At 27.5% G+C, this 24,686-nt stretch overlaps 1 protein-coding gene across 1 annotated transcript in view; it reads right to left on the bottom strand.

Annotated features, from left to right (window-relative positions):
- Nucleotides 1-537: 537 nt before the first annotated feature.
- Nucleotides 538-24,686, bottom strand: part of LOC107443656 (transcriptional regulator ATRX homolog) — a gene marked incomplete in the record, with an annotated part of 88,603 nt that continues 64,454 nt past the window's right edge. Inside the window, 9 exon segments of the mRNA XM_043044525.2 lie at nucleotides 538-3,229; nucleotides 7,632-7,733; nucleotides 10,836-10,946; nucleotides 12,010-12,122; nucleotides 15,922-16,105; nucleotides 17,528-17,698; nucleotides 19,872-20,049; nucleotides 20,735-20,950; nucleotides 24,059-24,224. Coding sequence (XP_042900459.1) covers nucleotides 2,828-3,229; nucleotides 7,632-7,733; nucleotides 10,836-10,946; nucleotides 12,010-12,122; nucleotides 15,922-16,105; nucleotides 17,528-17,698; nucleotides 19,872-20,049; nucleotides 20,735-20,950; nucleotides 24,059-24,224 — 1,643 coding nt within the window.

Raw genomic sequence — 24,686 nt, 5'->3', positions numbered from 1 at the left:
GATGTTAAAACATATTTTGTAGGAAAAATATCGAACTTTTAGGTATCTCAAACATAATCATTTTTCCTAACTTTTGGGGAGTACATAAATTTCGTGATATTCTCCTGACTTTTCCGGATTAATAAAAGTCCTTAACTGAGCCCTATTCTGTGCCCACTGTGTCATAGATTGCCATTTTACCTCAATTTCATAGACAAAACTCAATCTGACAGTCAATTATAACTTATGAAAATATCATATCACTTCATAAAAATTATTATTTATATGACAAAAGAGCATTTAAAGGACTACCTTAATCGATATGAAACTGTAGTTAGCAATCAAGATTATTTTGCAATCACAACAAAAAATAAATGTTGTAAGTCAAATATAATTTTCTCATAAATAACTAAAAAACAAAATTCCTAGACTGCATAAAAGCCAGTTTCCTGCAATTTAGTGAAAAGTGATTGTTTCGCAGTGACAAGCAAAGATGAGGTAGATTGTCTTAGTTATCACACCACAGTGTCGATTACTTCAACTAAATGAAACAGGCAATTTCTGATGGTATTATTTTATTTTGCATAGGAAAAAATTACACATGACTTACCATTATCAAAATTAAATAAAAACAAATTTTTAACAGTACGAATGGGGCAGGAGGAATTTATGAATAGGTTTTCACTTATGTTCCATTAAAGAAAAATCTAAAAACTAAAGATTATAACATTTTATGTTTAATTACAATGAAATATCTCTTATTTGAATATAAAACGTGCAACAATAGTACATCTTTTCAAGTAGAAATACTTTTATTTCATAAAATGATAAAATGGGTGTGATAATTCACAAAATAATTATCTTGGAATATGATGAAGTAAGTTGTTATTTACGTCTCTGATATCAGAATTTACGGCAACAATCTTCGTATAAGTAAAATCAGGGGTGATTGTGACAAAAAGTGAAAAACCATGAATTTTGTATGCAATAACCTAATATCAATTTATATGCTATACATGTTTGACATAATTTTTTTAACTAAGATTTATAATCAAGTTACCTGCCAATGAAGAATAACACACCCTTGTAGTAACTAATTCAATAAAAAGTTAGTTCTTACAAGAATATCAATATTGGAGTATAAAATACGAATCAAGATATTAGATTTAAAAAATTTGAAAATACAAATCACAATATTAGATTTTTAGATCACGAATCAAGATGCATAGCTTTAAAATCACGTATAAGTACGAAAATCAAATCTGAGTACGAATCGTAATATTGAATTTTAAAAACGAATATGAATCGCGACACTAGATTTTAAAATTGCGATGTTGGACTTTAAAAATACGTAAATACAATCGCGATATTGATTTTAAAAACGCGTAAATACGAATGACGATATTGAATTTTTAAATACAGTGTATATGAATCGCGATATAAGATTTCTTAGGTCTCGCGACTTCAAATTGCAACATGTAACTTTTAAATCAGGAATGTAAGAACATTGATGTTTCATATTGAAATCATTTTATTATGAATTGTGATATTAGTGGATTCCGGAGCAGTTCCAAATGGCGAAAATCTGACAAACCAAAGGAATCCAATATGAGAAAGAATCACAGGCATGTAAACCTTTCTTTTATGGGATTAGGCGAAAGTTTCAAAATTTAAATTTTAGATTAATAACTAATAATCAGACGATTTTGTCTGATTATTAGTTTTTGATTCCTGGAGGTCAGCAAACCAATGATCTTGAGATACGTTTTCAATCTTGGGATGGAATTTTGTGTTCCCAGTTTTTTGACTTCAGGTCTAAATGAAAACCAGAATTCTGGGGTACAACTGGAATACAATCACCCCTGTAAAATTATCTGTGACTTCAAGGTACTCAGACAAAAATTGTTATTGAAAAAATTCAGCTTAATTTAGCATACATGTATCAAAATTTGCAAACAGGATATTTAAAAAATGTACACAAAAACTTAATGTTGCTTAAAACTAATTAAATTAAATTCTAAACTATAATAGCCTGTAATTAATTAATTGTATCATTTTAACTAAACAGTAGTCTACCAATTCAAATTTAAAATTATGATATGAAACAAAGTAAGAGATGTTTTAAAAGGAAAAGGGGTGTTCAATAAAATAACTCTGCTTATTTTTTTAACACTCTTCTTTTGCTTAATTTAAACATGTTTTCATTAAGTAAAATAAAGAAATTAGAAGAAAAAAACACATTTATAAAAAGGATGAATTTGTAGTTGATAATATTAAAATAAAATCTCTTCATTTCAAAGGGCAAAAAAAAAAAAAAAAATCTGTGATGATCTGCAGTGCTCACTGTTGTGCTATAGAAAAATCAACGCAAATGACAGAATATCAAAAATTGAGATTTTTACATATTTGGCATTTTTGTTCGATAAGCTACTTATTGCAAAAGATTTTCGGTTTTAGCATTAGCAACAGAAAGAAAACAGTTGTCAAGCTTCTTTTCTCAAACCCTATTGTGGGGCATTAATGCTGTTTTTTCGATTGCAGAACAATGTGCTGGCTTCTGCTACCTGGCTCACACAACCAAAACGTAAACAACAACAACCAAATGTGATTCTAAATGCAATGGAATCTTAGCATTTCTGAGACATCTGAAATTCTGGGACTTTCCCAAAAAACAAAACAATTTTTCTTCAACAACAAAACAACAATAAATAAATCAAAGTATGTATTTAGACCTATTTACAAAAATAACATGGGCATGGGATTCTTTATACAGTAGTAGAAAGATACATATAACAGTCAAAATGATGAGTTACGCACACCAAGATGGTTATTTACAGGTGAGAGCGGATTATTCTATTTCTTGAATAACCACGCTGGATTTTGTATTGCCTCTTACGGGATCTTTACCCTTTGCATCTTCTACGGTTTCTTCAGTAATCACAGGATCTGAGTTGTAAGGTTTTTCAAAATTTGCATGCATCTGAAAATGAGTACCCCTGTTCAAATTGTTTGGCATAGCAGTTCTGTTAAACATCACGTTTGGAGGAAAACGTAAGTGTCCCAAATTAGCCATGTTTGCTGCAAAAGCCCTGGCCGTGTTGTTCAGAGGAAAGCGGGCTTGGAATCCGGCTGTAGGAAATCTCTGGAATTGATTCAGGTTGGCAGCAAATGCTTGGGGTATATGCTGAGGCTGGGCAGTTCTTGCTTGTTGCTGCTGCTGAGTTTCAGCCCTTATATCATTATGAACAAGCTAAATGGACAAAAAGACAAGGAATAAAAATTATAAATTTATGAGCAATATAGCATAGAATCTATTACAGAAAACTAGAACAATTTATAGGATTAGCAGAGTGCGTAGCCAAATTATTCAACAAAAAATAAGCACCTTTTAAGCACTTCTAAAAATATTTTTAAGCACTTTAAAAAAAATATCATAATTAGGTTCGGTTGGAGAGTTTTGGACAATTGACGATTTTATCTTGTTTTAACCATCATGTCTAAAAAATAAAATAAAATCTTTGGCATTGTTTTTGACAATTGTCAAAAATCATGAAAATTTGAATAATGAAAAACGAATGGCGTTTTCATATGCTCCATATTGAAAATACGCCAAAATAGATTTGGGGTTGAATTAATTATGAAAACGTTGAATAGAACAATGTGAACTGTGTCTTTTTGCATAATTTGTAGCGAAAATCAAAATGGTAAAGGAGAAATCTCATTTTTAAAAATGGAAAATTAAACACTTTTTAAAAACACCCAATGAAAAAAGCACCTTCAAGGGCTTTTAAAAAATGAAAATAGAAAATAAGCACATTTAAGTACGTTTTAAAAAACCCTACGCATCATGTTAGAGCATTGCTTCCAACATGGATAGAAAAAAATCCAATAGATTTTACAAAATTATATAGATTTCGTGATAATTGCTGCATAAGGTACTATTTGAACAAAGGGAATTTTATGGTCATCAAAACAAAAAAACTGCAATACTTTACAGTTATGATTGACATTAAATGAACTTAAAATTTTTTTTGTCGCAAAAAAGCTTTTAATTCAGCAGATTCTTGTTTTGATTAAATAGTTTAATAAAATACACATAATTTACTTTTCAAAACAGGTTTCATTTTTAGTGATAAAGAATGTGAAAAGATAAAATCATACTCATCATAATATTGATAATAATCATCTGAAATTATAAAAAATAGATAGAGCTTAAGTTCAATAAAGAAAAAAAAAACACTCAGGAACTGAAATAAAACGCATTAGTGGATGATGGTTTAAGTTTGTGAGATTTGTCATCTAAAATCCTTAATGAGATTTAGTTATTAGTTAGATTTTTTGCCCCTAAATATCATGTACTAGTTTTAAAATTAAGAATATAAATTTTTATTTTAATGGATTTAAAGAGTTATTTGTATATGAATACAATATTTTTTTTATTTTTGCTATTTTCTTAAAAGAAAATTATAATGTAATTGAATTTTTTTAACAAATTTATTACTATAAATTCCAAAAATAAAAAAAAAATTTCTAAATATTTAAAATAATTTATAACTCATTTTTTTTTATATGCAAACATTGAATTTTGTAACATTTTCCTGCATTTTAAAGTTTAATTCATTTAAATTAAAATTTGTACGGTAAATTAAAAAAATATTTTGTTTTGGATTTTTTAATGCAATCTAAGGCAACTTTAAATTCTCAATTTCCTTGATGTGTACTTTTAAAACACTAAATTTTTTTGTTTTGTACTTCTACTGATACTTTTTACTCATTACTTTTGATTAAAGTACTTGTTACTCTTCAAAAGTAATGTTCCCATATATGATCATACTTGATTCTTTCAGATAGCACATATTATAACAATTGCTTTAAAAAAGCTTTTCTAACCAATCATAAGTCTAAGTCCAGTCATATCAAGTTCCACAAAATTCATGAAAGGATAAAATCTTACTCGACAATGCTTACTTGTGAGCAATATTAACAAATATTTACATCTGAGATTGTATTCATATATACAAAAAGATGTTACAAACACACACAAAAAACATTTCTGACTTATTTTACCCTAATTTTTGTAATTGCATTTTATTATTAAATTATAAAGTTTTTTTTAAAAGTAATTCATAGAATTTATAGTTTTTTAGTAATTTAATAAGAATAGTACAGTTTTTTTAGTTTTAAAAAATAACATCTCATTTGAATAAGAATTTGTTTTAAAAAATGTACACAATAATAAAAATTTATGAAATTTTTTGTTTTACATTAAAAGATCAAAAGAATAAGATAATGATGCATTTGAATTGAAATGTTTAAATAAGAAAATAATAAAAATTTTCTTCATTTTAAGTTTTCTAAAGGTGTTAAAAACACAAATAAATAAAATAGCTGGCTTTTATTTTCGAAAAATGTTTCTTTTTATTAGAGTTATTTTTATAATTTACTGCATGAAAATACAGAAACTAAAATTAATATAATAAGTTGCAATAACCAAAACAAATATATATATATTTAGCAATTGTCCTTTAACCCAAGATTCATAAACAAGCATGGGAGATACACTATTTATAAACATTTGTCAAACAATGTAAGAAGGTATTCTTAACAAAAAATGCTGTGGTTACAAAAAAAACCCAATTATTTTCATTAAATATGTAATATTTTTTTATTTTAATATTATGGGCGGTATTATCACATTTTGCTGGGGAGAAAACCATACTAATTCTTTCCAATATCGCATTTTGAAAATCATCAAATTAAAAAAATAATTAAAAATCATGAAACCTTAGCTGCAATTGCCAAAAAACAAATTGACGACGAAGTCACTCGAATTGGACTCTTCAAAAGAGGTTACTCAAGTTTGCGTTTCGTTTCAAGATTTGATTGTAGTAATAAATAATATCGGATTTTAAAAACCATATGAAAGTTGAAAGCAATAATTGCCGAAAAAATGATAAAAGTGTTGCCTTAAAAAGTAAATACTCGAACGCACGATTCGAATTTCCCATATCGTCTGAAATTTATCAGGATGATTAGAAATCATGTGAAAATCAATAACTGCCAAAAATATAAATGAACCACTCTGGATTTATGATACTATCAGAGTAAATTGGACGACACAATAAGTGATTATTTCAATGCACAATTCAAATTTCTGCATAAATGAAAACAAAATTTTTTTCTTCTTAAAAGAAAAATCTTTCTGCAAGAGCTCTGTAACGTTCTGCGACTGCGTATTTATACCTCATTTAAAAATAAGGCATTGGGATTCGCATTAACGCTATCTAAAAATTATGCATCGCGATTCATATTTTCGCAATATAAAAATTGCTCATAATGATTCGCATTTAAGCGATTTAAAAATTCTAAACCGCATTTTGTATTTTCTCATTTTCAAAATCGAATATCGAGTTTCATATTTACCCGATTTTAAAATCCCAGATCGCTATTCGTATTCACGACATTTCAAAATCAATTATTTGCTAGTTTTGTAAGAAGTAAGTTTTTTTCTTGAATTAGTTATCACAAAAGTAACAGTTTTCCAATCGACGATTATTAGTACATATAGGCATTACAACATCAGAGAAACTGGAAGAGAATACATTCAAAACTTACATTCTGTGCTTGCAAAGAATGTTACATAGGCAGGTAAAGTAAGAAAAAATAGGATTTGTCAAAAGATGCTTGAAAAAGGGCTAACGACTAAATTAATCACCAATCTGTTTGTGTCAGTTTTGTTATTACCACAAGAATATCTAAAACTTTTCCAAACTGGTGCACCCCTCATTCACAAGCTGCATTACAAGCAATTTGACCTTGTAAAAGGATTTTTTTGCTTGTTTTGTGAAACATGAAGCATTTGCAACAATCAGATATTTAAAAATAAAAAAATAAAGAACTAACATAAAGATATAGCAAACAAAAGCAATCACTTAAAAAGTGATTCAAATTTTTTTGTTTTTTTGTTTGGAAAAAGAGTTAATTAACTCAGCTCCAAAATTTTAAAAGAAACTGCAGTCCGAAAATATACTCATAATTCATAATGTCAGAAGAGAGGTTAAAAATTTTGAGCCTTTTATGTTAACTATACTTTTTGAGTATTTCGCCATATCTTGAGAACTTTTTAAGTGAATTGAAAAACTTATGTATGCAAGTATAAAATTCCTTTATCCAAAGATAACTCCATGCAAAAAACTAATTTTAAGAATTATTCATTATTTTATTTAATAATAATCAAAATTGATTTTAATTTTAAGGTACAAAATTTTTTACTTTTTTTGCTATTTATTAAAATTATAATTTTATATAGCAGAATACCTCAATCGGTCAAATCCTTAGAAATTGAAATTTGGAAAAAATCCTTTCATTAAAATTTGATTACTCAGGAAGTACTCAATTGATTTTGTTCAAATTTTGTACTTAGTCAAATAAAATTACATTCTTTAAAATGACGTAAAAATGCGTATGACTTACAATTTAAAATTTTATTGACTATTATTAAATAAAATAACAAAATATAATTATTAAAAAATATAACTACTTTTTGTCTAGAATTATCTTTGGATAAAGGAATTTTAAGGAAATCACTTGTAAAATGACTTTGATTATAAATACACAAAGAGAGATGAATTAAAAAAAAATAAATAAATTACTTGTTGCACTCTTGCAAAGTGATGGTGCAACTCAGTTATAACTTTATTCAATTCATCTAGATACTTGTTGACTGATGCTGGAACAGATCCTTTGACAAAGTACTGAAATAAAAAAACAAAATCTTTCATTTTAGAATTACATTTCAGATAGAAAAATTTATTGATAGAAATTAAAGGGTGTGTAGCCAAATCTTTCAACAAAAAATAAGCACTCTTTAAGCACTATGCACAATAACAAAATGCAAAATAATTTGCAGATTTTACATGATCATGATAAAATAAATAGCTTCTGACAAAGAACTTGGTTATAATAGTCACCATAAAATGATAAAGAGATTTTTCGGTTGATATCAGAGGGTGGAAAATGAAACCTGAAATTGAGAATATCTTGCAAAATGCAGGAGAAATGTTGCACATGACAGGGCAATAATTTCACCGAACCCAGCTCAGTAGATGCACAAGCGGACTCGCAAGTATTTCATAAAATATGTAAGTAGCTTTCATACGCTATGGACTGACGGTAGGTAGAAATAGATAGTGGCTGAATGAATTGTGAAAACTTTGGACAATGTGAAAAGCAAACATCGACATGGTAAAAAAAAAAAATCTTGTTTTGGAAAAGGGAAAATTAAGCACTTTTTAAAAACAATCAATGCAGAAAGCACTTATAAGGGATTTTAAAATACGAAAATAAACACGTTTAAGTACTTTCAAAAACGCTATGCACCACGTTAAGAATCGCAATATTAGCAGATTCCAGGTAAGTTTCAAAGATTCAAAATGACGAAATTCTGCAGAACCAAAAGAATCATATTGGCGGAAGAATCACCTAAGACATAATTCTTCATGTAATTGGAGCAAGAATGTATGTAAACATCTTGTTAACAGGATTTGGCGAAAGTTTCTGAAAGTTTTTGATTCGAGGAAATCCACAAGTCAATGATCTAGAGTAGTGTTCCCCAACCTTTTAATCACCGCGCCCCTGTCAACGTTTGATAATTTTACTGCGGCCCGCTGGGGGGGGGGGGAACGTTGATTGTTTATATTTTAGATTATTTTGATTTATTCATTTTAATTTAATTGCATTTAAACATGCCTTCAAAATAAAATACAGTTACACCAAAAAAATAAATAGAAAGTGATTTAACATTTTAACTTACTAGAACATTAAATCAATGAGAACCCTGAGCTTGTTTTTTTTAAATGAGACGGTTCCATCTGGGGGTAATCGGAGAAAATTATACACTACAAACATTAAAAAATGTATGTCACTACCTTCGGGGGCCCGCTTTTTTTTTTAAATAAATAAAATTTTAATGGAACGCAGATATTTTTAATTTGTGGTACAAACGTAGGAATTTAAATTCAGTTTCAATGAAATGGGCAGCCTGGTCTAGATCTGGTGGTCTAGAGATATATGAAATCCTACGATATTCGTGCAAAAAACGCATCCACTGTGTCGAGTTTTTAGACAGGCAAGAATAAGACGAAAACCGGGAATTCCGGGGTACCCCTAGAATACAATCACCCCTGTATACAAAACTCTTAAACATGTCATTAGAGATGAAATATTTACTTACATATTGGTCAATAAAAATTATAAAGTATTAGTTATGCACAGTTTACAAGTAAAATGTTTACAAAATCAACAAAAAAAAAGGTAATAATTTTTGTTCACTATAAGAATTTAAGTTTAGGTTTATTATATTAATTCTAATTTTTTTTTTTTAAAAAACTCTCGTACTATTAGTAATTGTTCAAATTTTAACTAACCTAAACAGAAATAATAGATTTTCTTATTTGTTAACACACTCTTATGGCACAATTTGAAACTAAATGAATAGGAATTATATAAAATTTAAATGCATAAATATATTGAACATGCCTTAATTAATAATAACCATAGCAATTTTGTAATATAAAAGGAAACTCAAATGTTTGGTTACAGCTGAGACACAAGGATGCAATTATACAGTATTTCACTCTAAAACGGTCCCAAGTTTGAAATTGAGATTTAGCTAACTTTAATTTTAGATAGATAAAATATCCATTAAAAAAACTAACACCATTATAATGTTTAAGAAAAGATTTACTGGGATAAGTTTAAAGGGTTACTATTTTTAAAATTTATCCTATTTTACAGGGAAAAAAAAAAAGAATAAATATATTTGTATTTGGAGGTTGAACTTTCATATCTCAATCCCTGACTATGATTCTTAATTGACATTGTCAACTATATCAATGCATTCAAGCAAAATCAAGATGGCTAAAATGTACATAAATTAATAAATCATATTCTCCCTAAGTTTTATCACACACAGTTTGGTAATAGATTAATACCGGTAATAATTTAGTATAAGATTGAATACATTTAAAAAGACATCATAAGAGTAAAACTCAGAAAATTTTACTTAGCCTGTTTCTTTTCTTTTTACTATTCAAAAATATGTAAATTTTAACTATTTAAAAATGTGTTGAACAGGGTGCGCAGTCAGATTTTTCAACAAAAAATAAGCACCATTAGTACTTTTGAAGCACTTAAAAAAGATTTTTAATAAATTAAAAAAAAATCATAATTAGAATTTGTGCAATAATAAAAATTATTTTTTCGATTGTTTAAAGTTCTTAATTTACAAACATAAAATCAGTAAAATTCAGAAACATTTTCAGAAATATTACATAAAATAACTAGTTTAAGATAAATATTGTTGACAAAATTGCAAAAATAATGCATTTTTTGTAAGTTAGAACAACAATCGATACGGCAAAGAAAAAATCTCCTTTAAAAAGACAGAAAATTAAGCACAAGCACTTTCTACAAACCCTGAAATAAAAAAGCTCCTTTAAGGGCTTTCAAAAAACTTAAAAAAAAAAAAAAACACTTTTTAAAAACGCTATGTACCCTGTTAAATAATAAAATTCGTATACAGTCAAAAATTTGAATGCAAATAAATTGAGAAATGAGGTGAAATTCTTGTAAATATAAAACTGTAACAGCAATGCAAATTTTTTCTATGACTTGTGATCAAAAAACATAATACAAATGAAAGCGTAACTTGATCATATATAAACCACAATTTAAAAACCAGTAATGTAAATTTTGGTTAATAAATTTTTTATACAGTTAACTTCAGTTAATAATAAGGAATTTCAAATATGTAAAACAAATAAGAATCTTAGCACAGTAATTAGAATTATACTTACTTCTTGCTTAATTCTTAACATTTTAACTTGCTTTTCTTGAAATCCTGATCTAAGTTGGAATATGGAAGTCAACAGCTTTTTGCGCAGGAATATTGGATTAGCACCTTGATACTAAAGAAATCATTAAATGAATAAACATTGAGTATCGCATAAAACATAAACAATTTGTTTCAATTAAAATAACTTTGGAAAAAAAAATGACTCCGTAATATCTGAGTCTGTTATCTTAAATATACATTACAGAGCCTTGTAAAATGTTATTAAGAACTCAAATTTACAATGAAATAAACAAATAAATAATGAGTAAAGATTAATCAGGATATTGCCATTGAATTCAAAAGATAATTTACAAACAATTAGAAAACAAACATTTTAATGTGGATAGCTTTGGACCTAAAATAATGCAGATTACAACAACATTATTTTATTTTGCAGATTAATATTATAAGTTTATATTTAAAAACAAGCAGTCCATTAAAGCATTAAGCACATTAAATGTCTTTAATGAAATTTAACTTTTGTTGTTCAATTTTTAAGCAAACTGAGAATTATAGTTAATTTCAAAACTCGTATTTTAAAAATACTTTTTTTTCTGCGTTTTGGGAAAATCAGTCAAGAAGTTTGAAATTTAAAATAAAAAAAAGCATTAATTTGCACAAAAAAAGTTTTGAAAATATTAACATACAATATGTAACATACTTTTTTAAAGTTTTTTTTTTCTCTTTTACTATATATATATATACATTGATAGTCCCCTAACGGTTAAGTTTTATAAAAAAATAAAAACATGATTAAAGATAATAAAACATTTCAGAAAGTTAATTTCTTTTAAAGTGAAGAAAATCACCCAATCTCATGCCTAATTATCATCACTATATCGTTGTTTAGAAAAAAAAGCTGTCAAAATATTTTCTCACAAATTTTATAAGGTTTTTTATAGTCTTAGAATATTTATTAAAAAACTTCTAATTAGTTATGCACTTCGAATTAGTAAAAATAAAATTTTAATCTAAACAACAATTATGAGACTTTCAACAACAGTTAATTTTCAATAACTGGATTGGAGTATTGGGATTATGAGAGAAGTCTAGATTTAAGTAACACTAAATAGATGAAAATTGTTAAAATTGTTAAGGAAAATTTTCATTTTATTTCGATAAAGTGTGATTCTTACCCGTTCTCTTAAAGTTTTAATGGTACTCTCAATGATGAGCTTGCAATCAATTATAACTGGACCATCATAATCTGCTTCATTCAAGTTAGGTTCTCTGCAGAATTTGGACATCTCTGAAAATAAAATCATTCCTTGTAATGACTTAATACAAACTAAGTTATTTGCATTAATCAGCAAAAAAACTTCACAAAATATAAATGTGTATGTATATAATAAAAAGTAAATGTGTACCTAACTATGTCTCAATATAAAACAGAATTTTTACCCTAATTAAAAATGTTAGTAAGATGGATATTTATTTTCTTACTGTGTACAAGGTCAAGTAAGAACTTTTCTAAGAAATGTTACCAAAAGAATAGAATGTAGAACATAAAAACATCAAATTCTCGACAATCAGTACCCCCCCCCCCACATTCACTTAGATAAGCAATAAAATTTCATGATTTTGTAACAGATGGAAAAGTTTCATTAATAAGTTTTTAGTCCTGTTTCACTCTTGTGCATACACAAAATATGTTACAAAACATTTTAACCAGCAATTGTAGTTGAAAATAAATTTAAAAAAAAAAACAAACTTTTGCAAGGATTCAAGCACATAATGATATAATATGGTTTGTAATGGTACCATGCTGGCCAAGGAACATTAAACTATTTCTATTATATATTTACTATGGTTGTTGTTTTCATGTCCATGGATCTTCAGATAACATCAAAGGCCAGGACTATAGCGGCCGCCAGCTTCAGTGCCTCTTAACTGAAGAGCACAGCTATTAGACTGTCCTCAATTGGCACTCATCCCAATTTCAAAACATGTAACTAATAAACGACCATACCTTTTCTCAGCAGACTGCAGTAAAATTAGGAAACGTTGACCAGTTTATGGCAATAAGAAGGTTGGGGAGTACTGATATAAGGATAGGAGTTATCAGGGTTCTTGCTCAATTATTTCAAAAAAAAAATTAGGACTTTTATAGCACTTTTTTAGGACTAAGAAAAAAAATTAGCACTTGATGTAAAGTAAAAATAACATAATCTATACATGATATTAAAAAGTTTCTAACATTTTGGTGATTAAACTTTCTGCAATCTTTCTTTATATTCATATGATCCCAGTCAGAAATAACTTTTGAGGCCAACAGCTGCTTTAAAATTTGGTCACCTTAAAACCTACACTGATTTTTGTCAGAGAGACATAATTCTTTTCATCACAAAAATTAAAATGGCACAGTTTCTCCAGAGAATTTAAGTTTTCCATAGATTCTGGCTTCAGAATGTTATATAATTGCACACTATGTAATACCAAATCCTGGATATCTGCAGCAAAAAATGGTAAAAGTGGCCGATCTGCTTGATACAGTTTCAAAAATGGTGAAACTAGCTCCGACACATTTAAGAAAAAGTTCAGCTTAACAAGAATTAATTTGTCTTTTATTGCTTCTTGTAAAGTTAAAAAGGATTTACATTTCACTTTTCTAAACTTGCCAACATTTTTCACATAAGATTTCAGATCATTCCAAAGCAATATTGCTCTTTCAGCTGCAGGTGCATTTTCCAGCCAACGGTGGTTACAAAATCTTAGTGGTAATTTGTTCTCAGTTGATTGATTAATAAAATCTTCTTTTCTTGTGGGTGAATCTTTAAAAAGATAGAAGATTGAGCTCAGCATGGAACCAATGAGCCATTGTGTTTCAGATTCACCTTTGCAGAATGCATTATTTAAAATATGAAGCCCACAACTTCCTATTGCATTGCATTGAACACCATGTTCTTTTAACAAATCTTCTTGAATATTACTATAAAACTTCCAATTGACAGCAGGACCGTCCATAGAAATCTGCAATAATTTTTTCAGGACTACATTTTTGACGGATGAATAAAAGCAGGCTAAAAGGTCATCTGCTGTAGAATGGCCCAGAAAAGCTGATGTTAAGTATCGCGTCTCTACAATGTTCTTATCTGGGTTCCAAAAGTGGATGTGTATATCCAACTGCTTCTGCTGTGTCGCTTTGTTCAAAGACTCATCAAAAAGTAATGTATAAAACTTGACATTATCAATGCACTTCAGAAGTAGCATGCTAAAATGAGGTGCAAGTCTAAAATGACAGAGATATGCACACTTAGATTCACTGCAGGCGAAATGACGTGCTATTGAACTGTCTGGATACATTGTACTAAATAATTTTCCAGTATCTTTGGAAGAATTGCAGGAGTAGTAGCTTTCTACAACTTTTAAAGCCCATAAAATCTCAGAAGAAAGAACTTCTTTCCCCAAAGCCCAAGAATCTTCTAAAAAGATGGAGACAGCAGAAGAGCCAAAGGCAACAGAATTTAAGGATTTAGGTAAACCGATTTAAGGAATCTGACCGCTCAAAAAAAATTTCAAAACGCCAAAATAAAAAATATTTAGCACATTTTTAGCAGTCAGAAGAAATTTTAGCACTTTTTTGGCCCTAAAAATGTTGGGGGAAAATTTTAGCACTTTTTTAGGACATTTTAGGACAGCAAGAACCCTGGTTATAATATATCACATGCACATTTTATTGATGATGCTACTTTTTATTAGAGATCAAAGGTAAGAGCAAGTTTTAGGCACTGGGAGACACATTGAAGGTGCATAGCCAAATTTTTCAACAAAAAATAAGCACTTTTCGAGCTTTTAAAAATATTTTAAAGCACTATATACATTAACAAAATGCAAAATAGTTTTCAAAGACATCACATGTTCTTCTTTGTCAACACTACAGCTTAGTGCAAGTCAAGGATTTCTCAATTAGCTGCCTCCAGGTTTGAGCTAGATTTTTCCGCCTGTTTATTCCCAATAATTTTAAGTCCTTCTCAACATTGTCCAACCATCTTGTAGCTGGTCTCACTCTTATAATATTCAAAATATTTAGGATAAATAAACATTAAAATACAGTTTTAGACCAAAATCAGTAATCTGATACTGTGGTTCCTAATTCTTTCCCCTATGGAACCCTTAATGATCAAGCCTTTTTTAGCAGATTCCACAGCAATATTTAAAAAAAAAATAATTCACAGCTATGAATATACTAACAAAAAAAAAAAGACAGCTAATTACTTTGAAAATTATTTAATAAGTAGAATGAAATATTTAATATTATATTAATATTTCATTATGAATTTTTTTCTTGGTGTATGTATATGCTAAAAATAAATAAAATAAGCTCAAGCTATTTTTTTTTTTTTTTTTTTTAATAATTTAAANTTTTTTTTTTTTTTTTTTTTTTGAAGAAAGAACTGTTACATACGATGAGAATAGTTATCAGAAAAACGTAATTATTTATTCTCGAGTTTAGTTATTTTATTTTGAATTGAAAAGCTCGACGAGAAACACTAATGAAATTTTTATCAATGCACATTGTATCTATAAATTATTCAACATATTATATTGAAAAAAAAAATACATAATTTAAATTTGGCTACTTCTTTACATTCACATTGTACAACTTAAAGAAGTTCATATAAACAAGTGAAATATTAAATAAATTTTAGATTATTGATTGAATATAAATATTCTTCTTCTTTGTCAGCGCAACAGCCCCTTACAGGCCTTGACTGCCTCAACAGCTGACAAACGCCAGAGCCTCTTATCCATGGCAACTCACTTCCAATTTCTAATCTTTAGGGTTTTTAAACCATTTTCAATGTCGTTGAGCCATCTAGTAGGGGGTCTGTCTCTGGGACGTGTCTCCTCAGGTGACTATTCTCATACGGCTATTTTCAGGGCTTCAATATTATTATTACCGGTTAAAAATATCTTTACTTTCGGAACCCCTGTCCTCCTTCCACCAAAGGGCTTCGCGGAACACTTTTTGGGAATCAACGATCTCACAAATCAATTTTAGAGTTCTTGTAAGTAAATGATGAAAAAGAAACTAGATTTACACGTACCTTCAGTCATAGTAAACTCTTCAGTTTGCCTGCCTTCACGTTCATTCTCGTATTCAGCCCAAGCTGTTTTTCTTTCTTCTTCAGTCAAGTCCTCTTCTGTTTGATTTTGAAGAAGGGAATCATGCTCATGATAACCCACAATAAGGTCTTTATATTTTATAAGCATCTCAGCCAACAGACGATCCTACATAGGAAAGTCATTATTTTTAGTAAATTTATAATTTTATTGAGAGTACAAAATACAATTTGATTCACTAATACTAATGTTTGAAAATGCAGGTTAATTAATTTTGCACAAATAACAAATCAGATTATGCACAAATAAATGCTGGCCAACTTTTCTTTTTTTCCAAGTTTGATTTTCTATAGTAGTAGTAAAATGTAAAATCAGAATAATGTAAATTTAAAATACTGAAAAATATATATATTTTTATATTTTATTCGAGTTTAATAACATCAAATTTTGATCATCATGCATTTATAAATACATGTTTAATTTATTCATTTGTAGTAATCATTTTTAGTGGCCTTAATTATATAGTGCAAAATCAGAAATAAAATGTAAAATCAGAATAATGTAAATTTAAAATACTGAAAATTATATATATTTTTATATTTTATTCGAGTTTAATAACATCAAATTTCGATCATCATGCATTTATAAATACATGTTTAATTTATTAATTTGTAGTAATCATTTTTAGTGGCCAGTTGGATCTCTATTTAATGAAATAGCTAAATCCCTATAAAGAGTTCTTTAGATGGAAAATTCGATAAATAAAAAATCACCATTTGAAACACTTAAACACAAAACAGGTTTTTAATTCATAAACACTAGACATAATTAAAATAGTAATTGATACAGCTTGATTAAATAAATTAATAATTTAATGCAAATTAATGAAAGCATCTTCAGTTTGCTTCAAGAACAAAAGAATGCAACAGTGTAAAATATGAAATCCTTACATTACAATTCAAAACAATTCTTAAGGATACATAATTTAAGGATCAAAACATAAATGAATTATTGGTTGCTCTGATAATAAAAAATTTTCTTCTCGAGAAAAATTTCTTAAATGTTTTTAAGCACATTTAATTCAATATTACAGAGTGGAGAGTATTTTATTTTATTTTTGTACATTTTATTTTAATTTTGAATTTCTAATTCAATCTCTCAACAATAATTGAAATTGCAAATTTGAAACTTTATTTCATTTCAGAATTTCATTAAAGAGGACAGATTGAATGTTTTATCAATAAAAAAAAACAAGTCATGGTTAGAAAATAAGAATCAGATCTTTAAGATGAATGAACTTGGCAAAAAGTTAAAATTCAAAAGATTATTACAACTTGCCAATCAAAGAAAGAGTTTCGGTCATTAGTTTTCAAGCATTTTCAATTCTAATGCAAATTAATTTCTAATAACACAATATTTTTATCTTTCAGAAATTTCATCACTCCCAGTGATGAATGCATGACTTGCATTCATGAGGTGTTTGAAGTGAAGTTTTGTAGCAAGTTGTGATGAAGATTTAGTTTTGTAGCAAATTGTGGAGTGCAACAATTGCAATTTTTTAAATATGTTGAATAAAAAGTGTTAACTTACTTGAGGTACCATAGGTGTCATTCTATTGCTTGAAGATTCAGGGTCAAATGTGTACAATTCAGCAAGTTCAGAAGAATTGAAGTGGCGATCAATTTGTTGCTCATCTACAACTCTAATTGACAATGATAATTTATTGACTTGCCGGTCATAGATTTTTTCTTCCATAGTTCCCTATAAAAAATTTAGTTGTATATATTATTAATTCTACCAATTCTATTACATTCAATTGTAACTAAAATTCAATCACAATAACTTCACCTTGAAATGAGCCAAAATAGCTTAAATATCCTATTTAAGTAATTAGTTAAGGCAACTAGATCATTTATGTGTGCTCTGTCTAATTTATATGAATAAAAGTACTGACATTAAGCATTTTGCCTAACAAATAAATTCAGAATTAAGATAATTCTTTTGCTTATAATTTAAGTACTAATAAAAGTAGTTTGTCTGGTTTCTTTTTATTTAAAGAATTCAACGAGCATTAGTCCCAGCCAGTGGTAAAAAAAATTACATTATTTTTGTAGTTTATTACAACAATTACTTTGTTACAAAGGTAGCTAACTACGACTACTTTTTTTAAAATTTAGTGACTACAAACTACTTTGGTACTACTAGTAACTACTTCACTACTTTAAAGAGACTAACTTTGCTCGAAAAGAGATTACTTTAAAGAGACTATCATTGCACCCACGCAGATTGCGTTTCTTATAAACTAACGTTAAAAGTAGTTGCCAGGAATCGCTACAAACTACTGGTTCCTTGTATCGCATTACACTACTTTTTTAAAAAAGTAATGGCTATGGTAGTTTCACTACTTGCAGTGCGCTACTTCAGACCACTGGTCCCGACTATAACAGAACTTAAGGTTGATGGTGTTCTCGCACAAAAAAACTGGTTTACCCTATGTTATTCAATAGGAAAGTAGAGAATAAAAGATAAATTACACTACAATTCTGCCCAGAGCTTATATGTTTAGAGGGTTAATGACGGTTAGATTTGGTCAAAATGTCTTGAATTAATTGAAGTTTATCATAACATTTTTCTCAAGTATTTTCTTGCCTTCTGTATGAGGACAAAGTAATAAAATTTAAATTCTTAAAAGAAAAATAAAGAAAAGAAAGCACAATAATAATGCATTTTAATATGTTATATTTGAACCATCCCAGTGAAATAAATTAATTACTTGAAAGTTTCATAACTGCATACATTTAAAACATATATTAAATAAATTAATCATATGGAAAATGAGACTAGCAATATCCATGGACTAATATTTAAATTAAATATCTAAATTTGATATTTAGAAGCTATAAAACAAATTTGTCTCTTTAATAACAATACATAAAATATTTGAAGAGACTAATAAGTAGGTGCTTTGAAAAAAGATTCTAGAATATGTATACAGATATTTATTTATATTTGCTAGTGATTCAAGACTGACTTGTTTTCTTTTGAAAAGTCTGTTCATTGCCAATTAAAAATAATTGAATGATTTTGAAATGTAAACAAAGGGATAGTTTAACTGTATAAAAACATTCCAATAATTAAAAATTAAGTTTTTCATTTCTAAAGGATACTAAGAAAGAAAGACTTTATAAAAAAAAATTTAAAAAAAACCATTAACAGCAAAGAGGGGCAATAAATTTATTAACAAATTATAAATTAAATCTAAAACCTTCACTTCAGATGTATTGGATTTTTATGCATTTTTAAATAAAATTAAAAAAAAAAAACAAAGTGAAAAATGTATAATTATCGAAAATCAGCTTTATTTTGAAATTTGCAGAGCAATTTTTTAAAAGTGGTCTCCAATGACATAATATATATAATGAAATATTTAAACATCCTTAATATCGTAACTATTAAAAAGAAATTTTTTAATGATGATCACATAACTCCACATAAATTTTCTCCTAATTATATAGATATTAAATTTGTATAATTACAAAAAAGTTTGTAATCCATTTCAATAGTGTTTCCACATTACACAAATTTATTGTTACTGCTAAAAAACAGCTATTTTTTTTTTTACACAAAAGCAAACATGAATGGCTTTTTTAATAGTTAATTTTTATAGATATGTATTTTTATATTGTTTTGATTAAACATGCCTGAAACAGTCCAAAGCTGTATTAGAAAGAAAAAAAATACATATATAGGGAATCAGAGAGGAAAAAATACATTTAAAAATTGAGATGAAATATATATTTTAGAATAAGAGAGGAAACGGTGTAGTTAACTCAAAAGAAGAAAAAGTGAACTTAAAAAATAAGAGAAAATCATATTCAAAAACTATCTAACATGAAATATTTTATAATGATTAAGAAAAAAACAAATTTCATACTTGGGCAAGCAATCTGTATATGTAAACAGGTTTATTTTGTCCAAATCTATAAACTCTAAAAATTGCTTGAACATCATGAGAAGGATTCCACGAAGCATCGAGAATAATAACTCTATTTGCTCCAACTAAATTTGTGCCCAGACCTCCAGCTCTAGTAGAAACAAGGAAAAGACGGGCTCTAAAAAGAAATAAGAAGAATTTTAGACTAAATTATTTCACATTGTTAATAAAAATCAATGGAATAATGAACCTTTTTAGTATAGAAAAAATATCAACTTACAATTTCCTCTTAACTCTCTAATAATTTTAAATCTCCTAAAATAAAACTTCAAATTTTTTTTTATTTGAGAAAATTTCTGAAACATATTTCTATTCTCTCTTTTGTATAAAATGTATCGATTGAAATATATTCTATACACAATATACATTATAAAAAATTAATGTTTTTGCACTAGAATTAATTTGAAATAAAAAGCAAAAAATTTTCTTTACATTATTTCGTAATTATTTTTATTGTAGGTCAATTTAGATAATACTTTCTGGACCTATATAGTGACTTCATCCCTATGTTTATTTTAGAATTATTATGTAATAACATAATTCTAACGTAAAAAATTAAATTAAAAAAAAAAACTGAATCACTTTAAAAATATTTTACTAAATTTTCTTTTCAATTAAAAGTCATTTATTTATTTAAAAAAAAAAAAAAAAAAAAAAAAAATAATCACGGATAAAATACTTAGTGCTTACTAGAATAATTCATTTGCAGATAGACTACAGTAACACCAACAATCAAAAACAATTTAAAATATTATTTATGAAAACATCATTCCTTTAAATAATTCTACTGTGAAATGTCGCACCTTAAATTGTTTGGGTTATTGAACATGTCAATAAATTGCTTTCTGAAATCTGCAGAAGTGCTGCCATCCATTCGAAAATAGTCAAGGCCTTTTATCCATGAATAATGCGCAATAATGTCTTCATTGATGCCCTTTTCCTTCTCCCTTTCATCACATGCATGCTCCAAAATCTCTTCTATTAAATCGAGGGTGAGCAATGATTGGGAAAACACAATCCTAGAAAAAAAATCAATTTAAGTACATAATGGTTTAGAGATTTAAGAATGTCTCTTTATTAAACATACACATAATAATAAGATTGTTGAAGGTAAATGATTTTAATAAACTAAATCAAATAATTTTAAGACTTGTTATAAATTCCTCGTCAAAAGAAATTTCTGAAATTAAATTATAAACATTATATGCATCATAGAAGAAATAGTTAAATTAAGCTAATGTTTAATTTAATAATTTACTTCTTAAAAGAATTTTGACCCTAAATAACTAAACATTTGTCCAATAGACTCAAGACCTTGTAGTAAGCTTAAGGAAAAATCAGTATATTTTTTTTAAAAAATCAGTAAATTTTTTTAAAAAAAAAAAATCAGTAAATTTTTTTTAAAAGAAAATCAGTATATTTTTTTAAAAAAATCAGCATTTTTTAAAAAACAGAATACATTGACAAGAATATTTTTAGAAGGACGAATTATAAAATAACCATAATTTGTTCTACTTGAGTACATTAATAGCAAATTATATTGCAAAAGAAGAATAAATTATGCTATTGTTAAATTTAGAGTTATACTTAGTTTAGAACAGAGCTTCAACAGTTCAGTATAGTTTTATTAATGAAACACAGAACAACTCATGATAGTTTGAGATCAATATAAAGAAAACTTTTTATAAAACTGTCGTACATAAAAAAAGTTTAAAAAAACGGTATCAATTAATTTATATTCTCTTACTTCAATATTTAATTTAAATTTGCAATTAAGATAAAAACTTCTTAAATCCAATAATTTTAAAGTAGGGTTTTCATAATCGCAAAACAAAAGCGTGGTAAATGATTGCATTATTGATTAGAATTGATCATTTTTAAAATCTGATAAAAGAGACATCACCAGTAATTGTGAAACAGTAAAGCTTCAACTTAGAGATTCATTACAACACCTGTTGAAAATTATGAATAAGCACATGACCCCTGAACTCATTACTTGGAAGAAGAATTTGATAATGCAAAACTGTAAAATGAGTTTCATTTTCATGAAATTGCTAAATTCTATTAAAAACATTCAAACAATGAATAATATACACCTGAATAATGTATATAACTATTGAATGGTTCCAACATTAAACTAACAAATTTTGCAATTTTTATCTGTATTATTAATTAAAACACAAATATATTAGATCTTAAATGAAAAATCTTTTGATTCTCAAATTAATTATTTTAAAATCCATATTTGTTAAAAAATTTAATGTTCTAAAGATATACAAAAATCAAGAAATAAAGCTAAAAAATCAGGAAAAATATTTTTCATCAGGAAAATCAGTTACGAAACCTTATAAATGATGGAAAAATTAAAGAATATCTATTAGTAAAACACATACAGCATAAGTTAACAGCAAGTGAAGATTTTAGTAAATTTATTAAAAATCATTTTAAGACTTGTTTGTAATATTTCGTTGTGGACATAAAAGAAATTTTAAAAACTAAGACATAAACTATGCATACATCATAGGGAAAAAGAAGTTATTGCTTAATGCGAATAATTTGATTCTTAAAATAGGTTTAAAGAATCAAAGAATAGGATTCTTAAAATAGGTTATCCAATAACTAAATTCCAAACTAGTAGACTCCAAATCTTAGCCAGTTAAGCAAATTAGAGATATTAATCTAACACTATCACATCTTTAAAGATTGCAAACCATTTAATCATTTATTTACATTTAAACAAAAAATTTAAAACAATTTCAGTAAGCTACAAAAATATGTTTTACATAAATGAAGAAAATTTTAAAAATAGGCACATTTTTAGTTTTAAGTCTAAAGTCAAATATGATTAGCTAGCAGAGTAATGATTTAAGTTTAGTCATATAGGGTAGAAATTTGTTAGAAATATTTTATAACCATTTGTATAAAGAATAAATACAGTTGAACCTTAATCCATCTTTCGTCTACCTGTATGTATTGTTTTAACAGACCTATCACAAATGCCACTCTTATACTACTGTTAATAATGCCCATTTAGATTGTTTGAAACTAGAACATTTCCATGCCTACATTCAGAAATTTTACTGACATTTGTAGAAAAAAATAGTTATCTTGTTTGGAGCAGAAAAACTACATGGATATTTGGGTAGAAACACCTAAAACATTATTTTTGACATTTAAACATCAGTTTGATTTTACACCCGTCATTGAACAGATGACCCAATTTTGAGATTACGACAACAAATATTTAAATCCTTAGCCTTGTAATTTTGAACCCAATCCAGGAAAGAAGGGAACTCCTAGATCAAGTATTGGAATAAATTTGCCTTTGTGGAGGATCTTTTTAATGAAACTAAATTGCATCACTTGGAGAGTAAAACCAGAAAAACCACCAAGCCTAATAGCAAGGGGATCTATCTACCACTGAAGATATTTTAAGTCAGCATTGTTGTCGGTGCCAGGTGTGGAATTCGTATAGACCAGCCATAGCTAGGAATCGAACTAGGGTTACCTCGTTGGTTGGACTCTTATCCCCTGAACTCTTTAATACACCGGTTAATGAAAATGGTGAAACTTGTGATGAGATATTGATTGAAAAAAATAGTTTCAGAAACTGAAGAATTGCAAATGATAACGATGAAGGCACTGAAACAGAATCATAACCAGTGCTGAATTTGCGGAAAGCCTTAAAGTCTTCAGAAAAGAAACTTTCTGCATTCAGACTAATTCACAGAAGAATGGCATCTGCTATTTTATTGTTTGTGTTTAAAAGAAAAGATTATGGTCAAACTAAAATTTCTAGAAATATTAAATAAATAAATGTGTTTTTTCATCTTTCCATCATATCATAAATGTTTTAACAATAAGCATTTAATTTTTTAAATAAAATTTTTTATATTTAATGCAAATTTATTACTTAAATAAATTTAATGTTTTTACGTCTGCAAATTTACTATATTTCATACTTTTTAAGTGATTATTTGATATATTATATTAGTTTCCATTCATAATTTTCCCATATCTATTGTTTGCTACGAATGGTCTCATGAAAAACGATCAGTAGAGGTTTTTCCGTAAATGAAACTGAAAAGAAAAGCTGAGGAATAATAGACGAAAGATACATTACTAACACTTTATCTCCAATACTTTCACACTCTTTTAAAATATTCATTAACAGCACCATTTTCCCACTTAATTCAATCTTGTGAGCATCATCATCCGAAATAAATTCATGATACCACTCCTTGGTTTCCACTGGTTCCACAAGTTCTTCCACTGAATCTTCATCCTTGTCATCTGAAAAACACAACATTTAAATTTGGAGAATGTCTATTACATTGTAACATTTACTCAATGCCAACTTTCAAATAAACTGCAGTCAAAATCTCCAGGTAAGCAGAAATTGTGATAAAAATATGTGCATATCTTATCTAAGAGGAGTAAAAAAAAAAGGCTCCTTTTGTCCCTCGGTCAACTTGAAAAGAATCACATACTCATTCTACCCAGATTCAATGTGATTGGTAAGTAATTTCTACTAAGAGAACAGATTTATAATAATATTTAAAATAAATTTTAACTTTCAATCACACCAATTGTAATGTGCTATTATAGGCACTACTACAATCGCTAATCCTTAACCTGGAAAAAGTGTGAGAAATTACTTAATATTCCCATAGCCGTTTTTTTTAGTTGCCCAATTATCTGTATTTTTCGTTATCCGGATCTGCTTTGATTCCGATTGGTCAGAATAATAGGCAC

Source organism: Parasteatoda tepidariorum, chromosome 2, assembly GCF_043381705.1.
Source record: "Parasteatoda tepidariorum isolate YZ-2023 chromosome 2, CAS_Ptep_4.0, whole genome shotgun sequence".
NCBI classification, from domain to species: Eukaryota; Metazoa; Arthropoda; class Arachnida; order Araneae; family Theridiidae; genus Parasteatoda; species Parasteatoda tepidariorum.
Note: the sequence above shows the minus strand (reverse complement) of the source record. Positions and strands in the feature narration are given on the sequence as shown.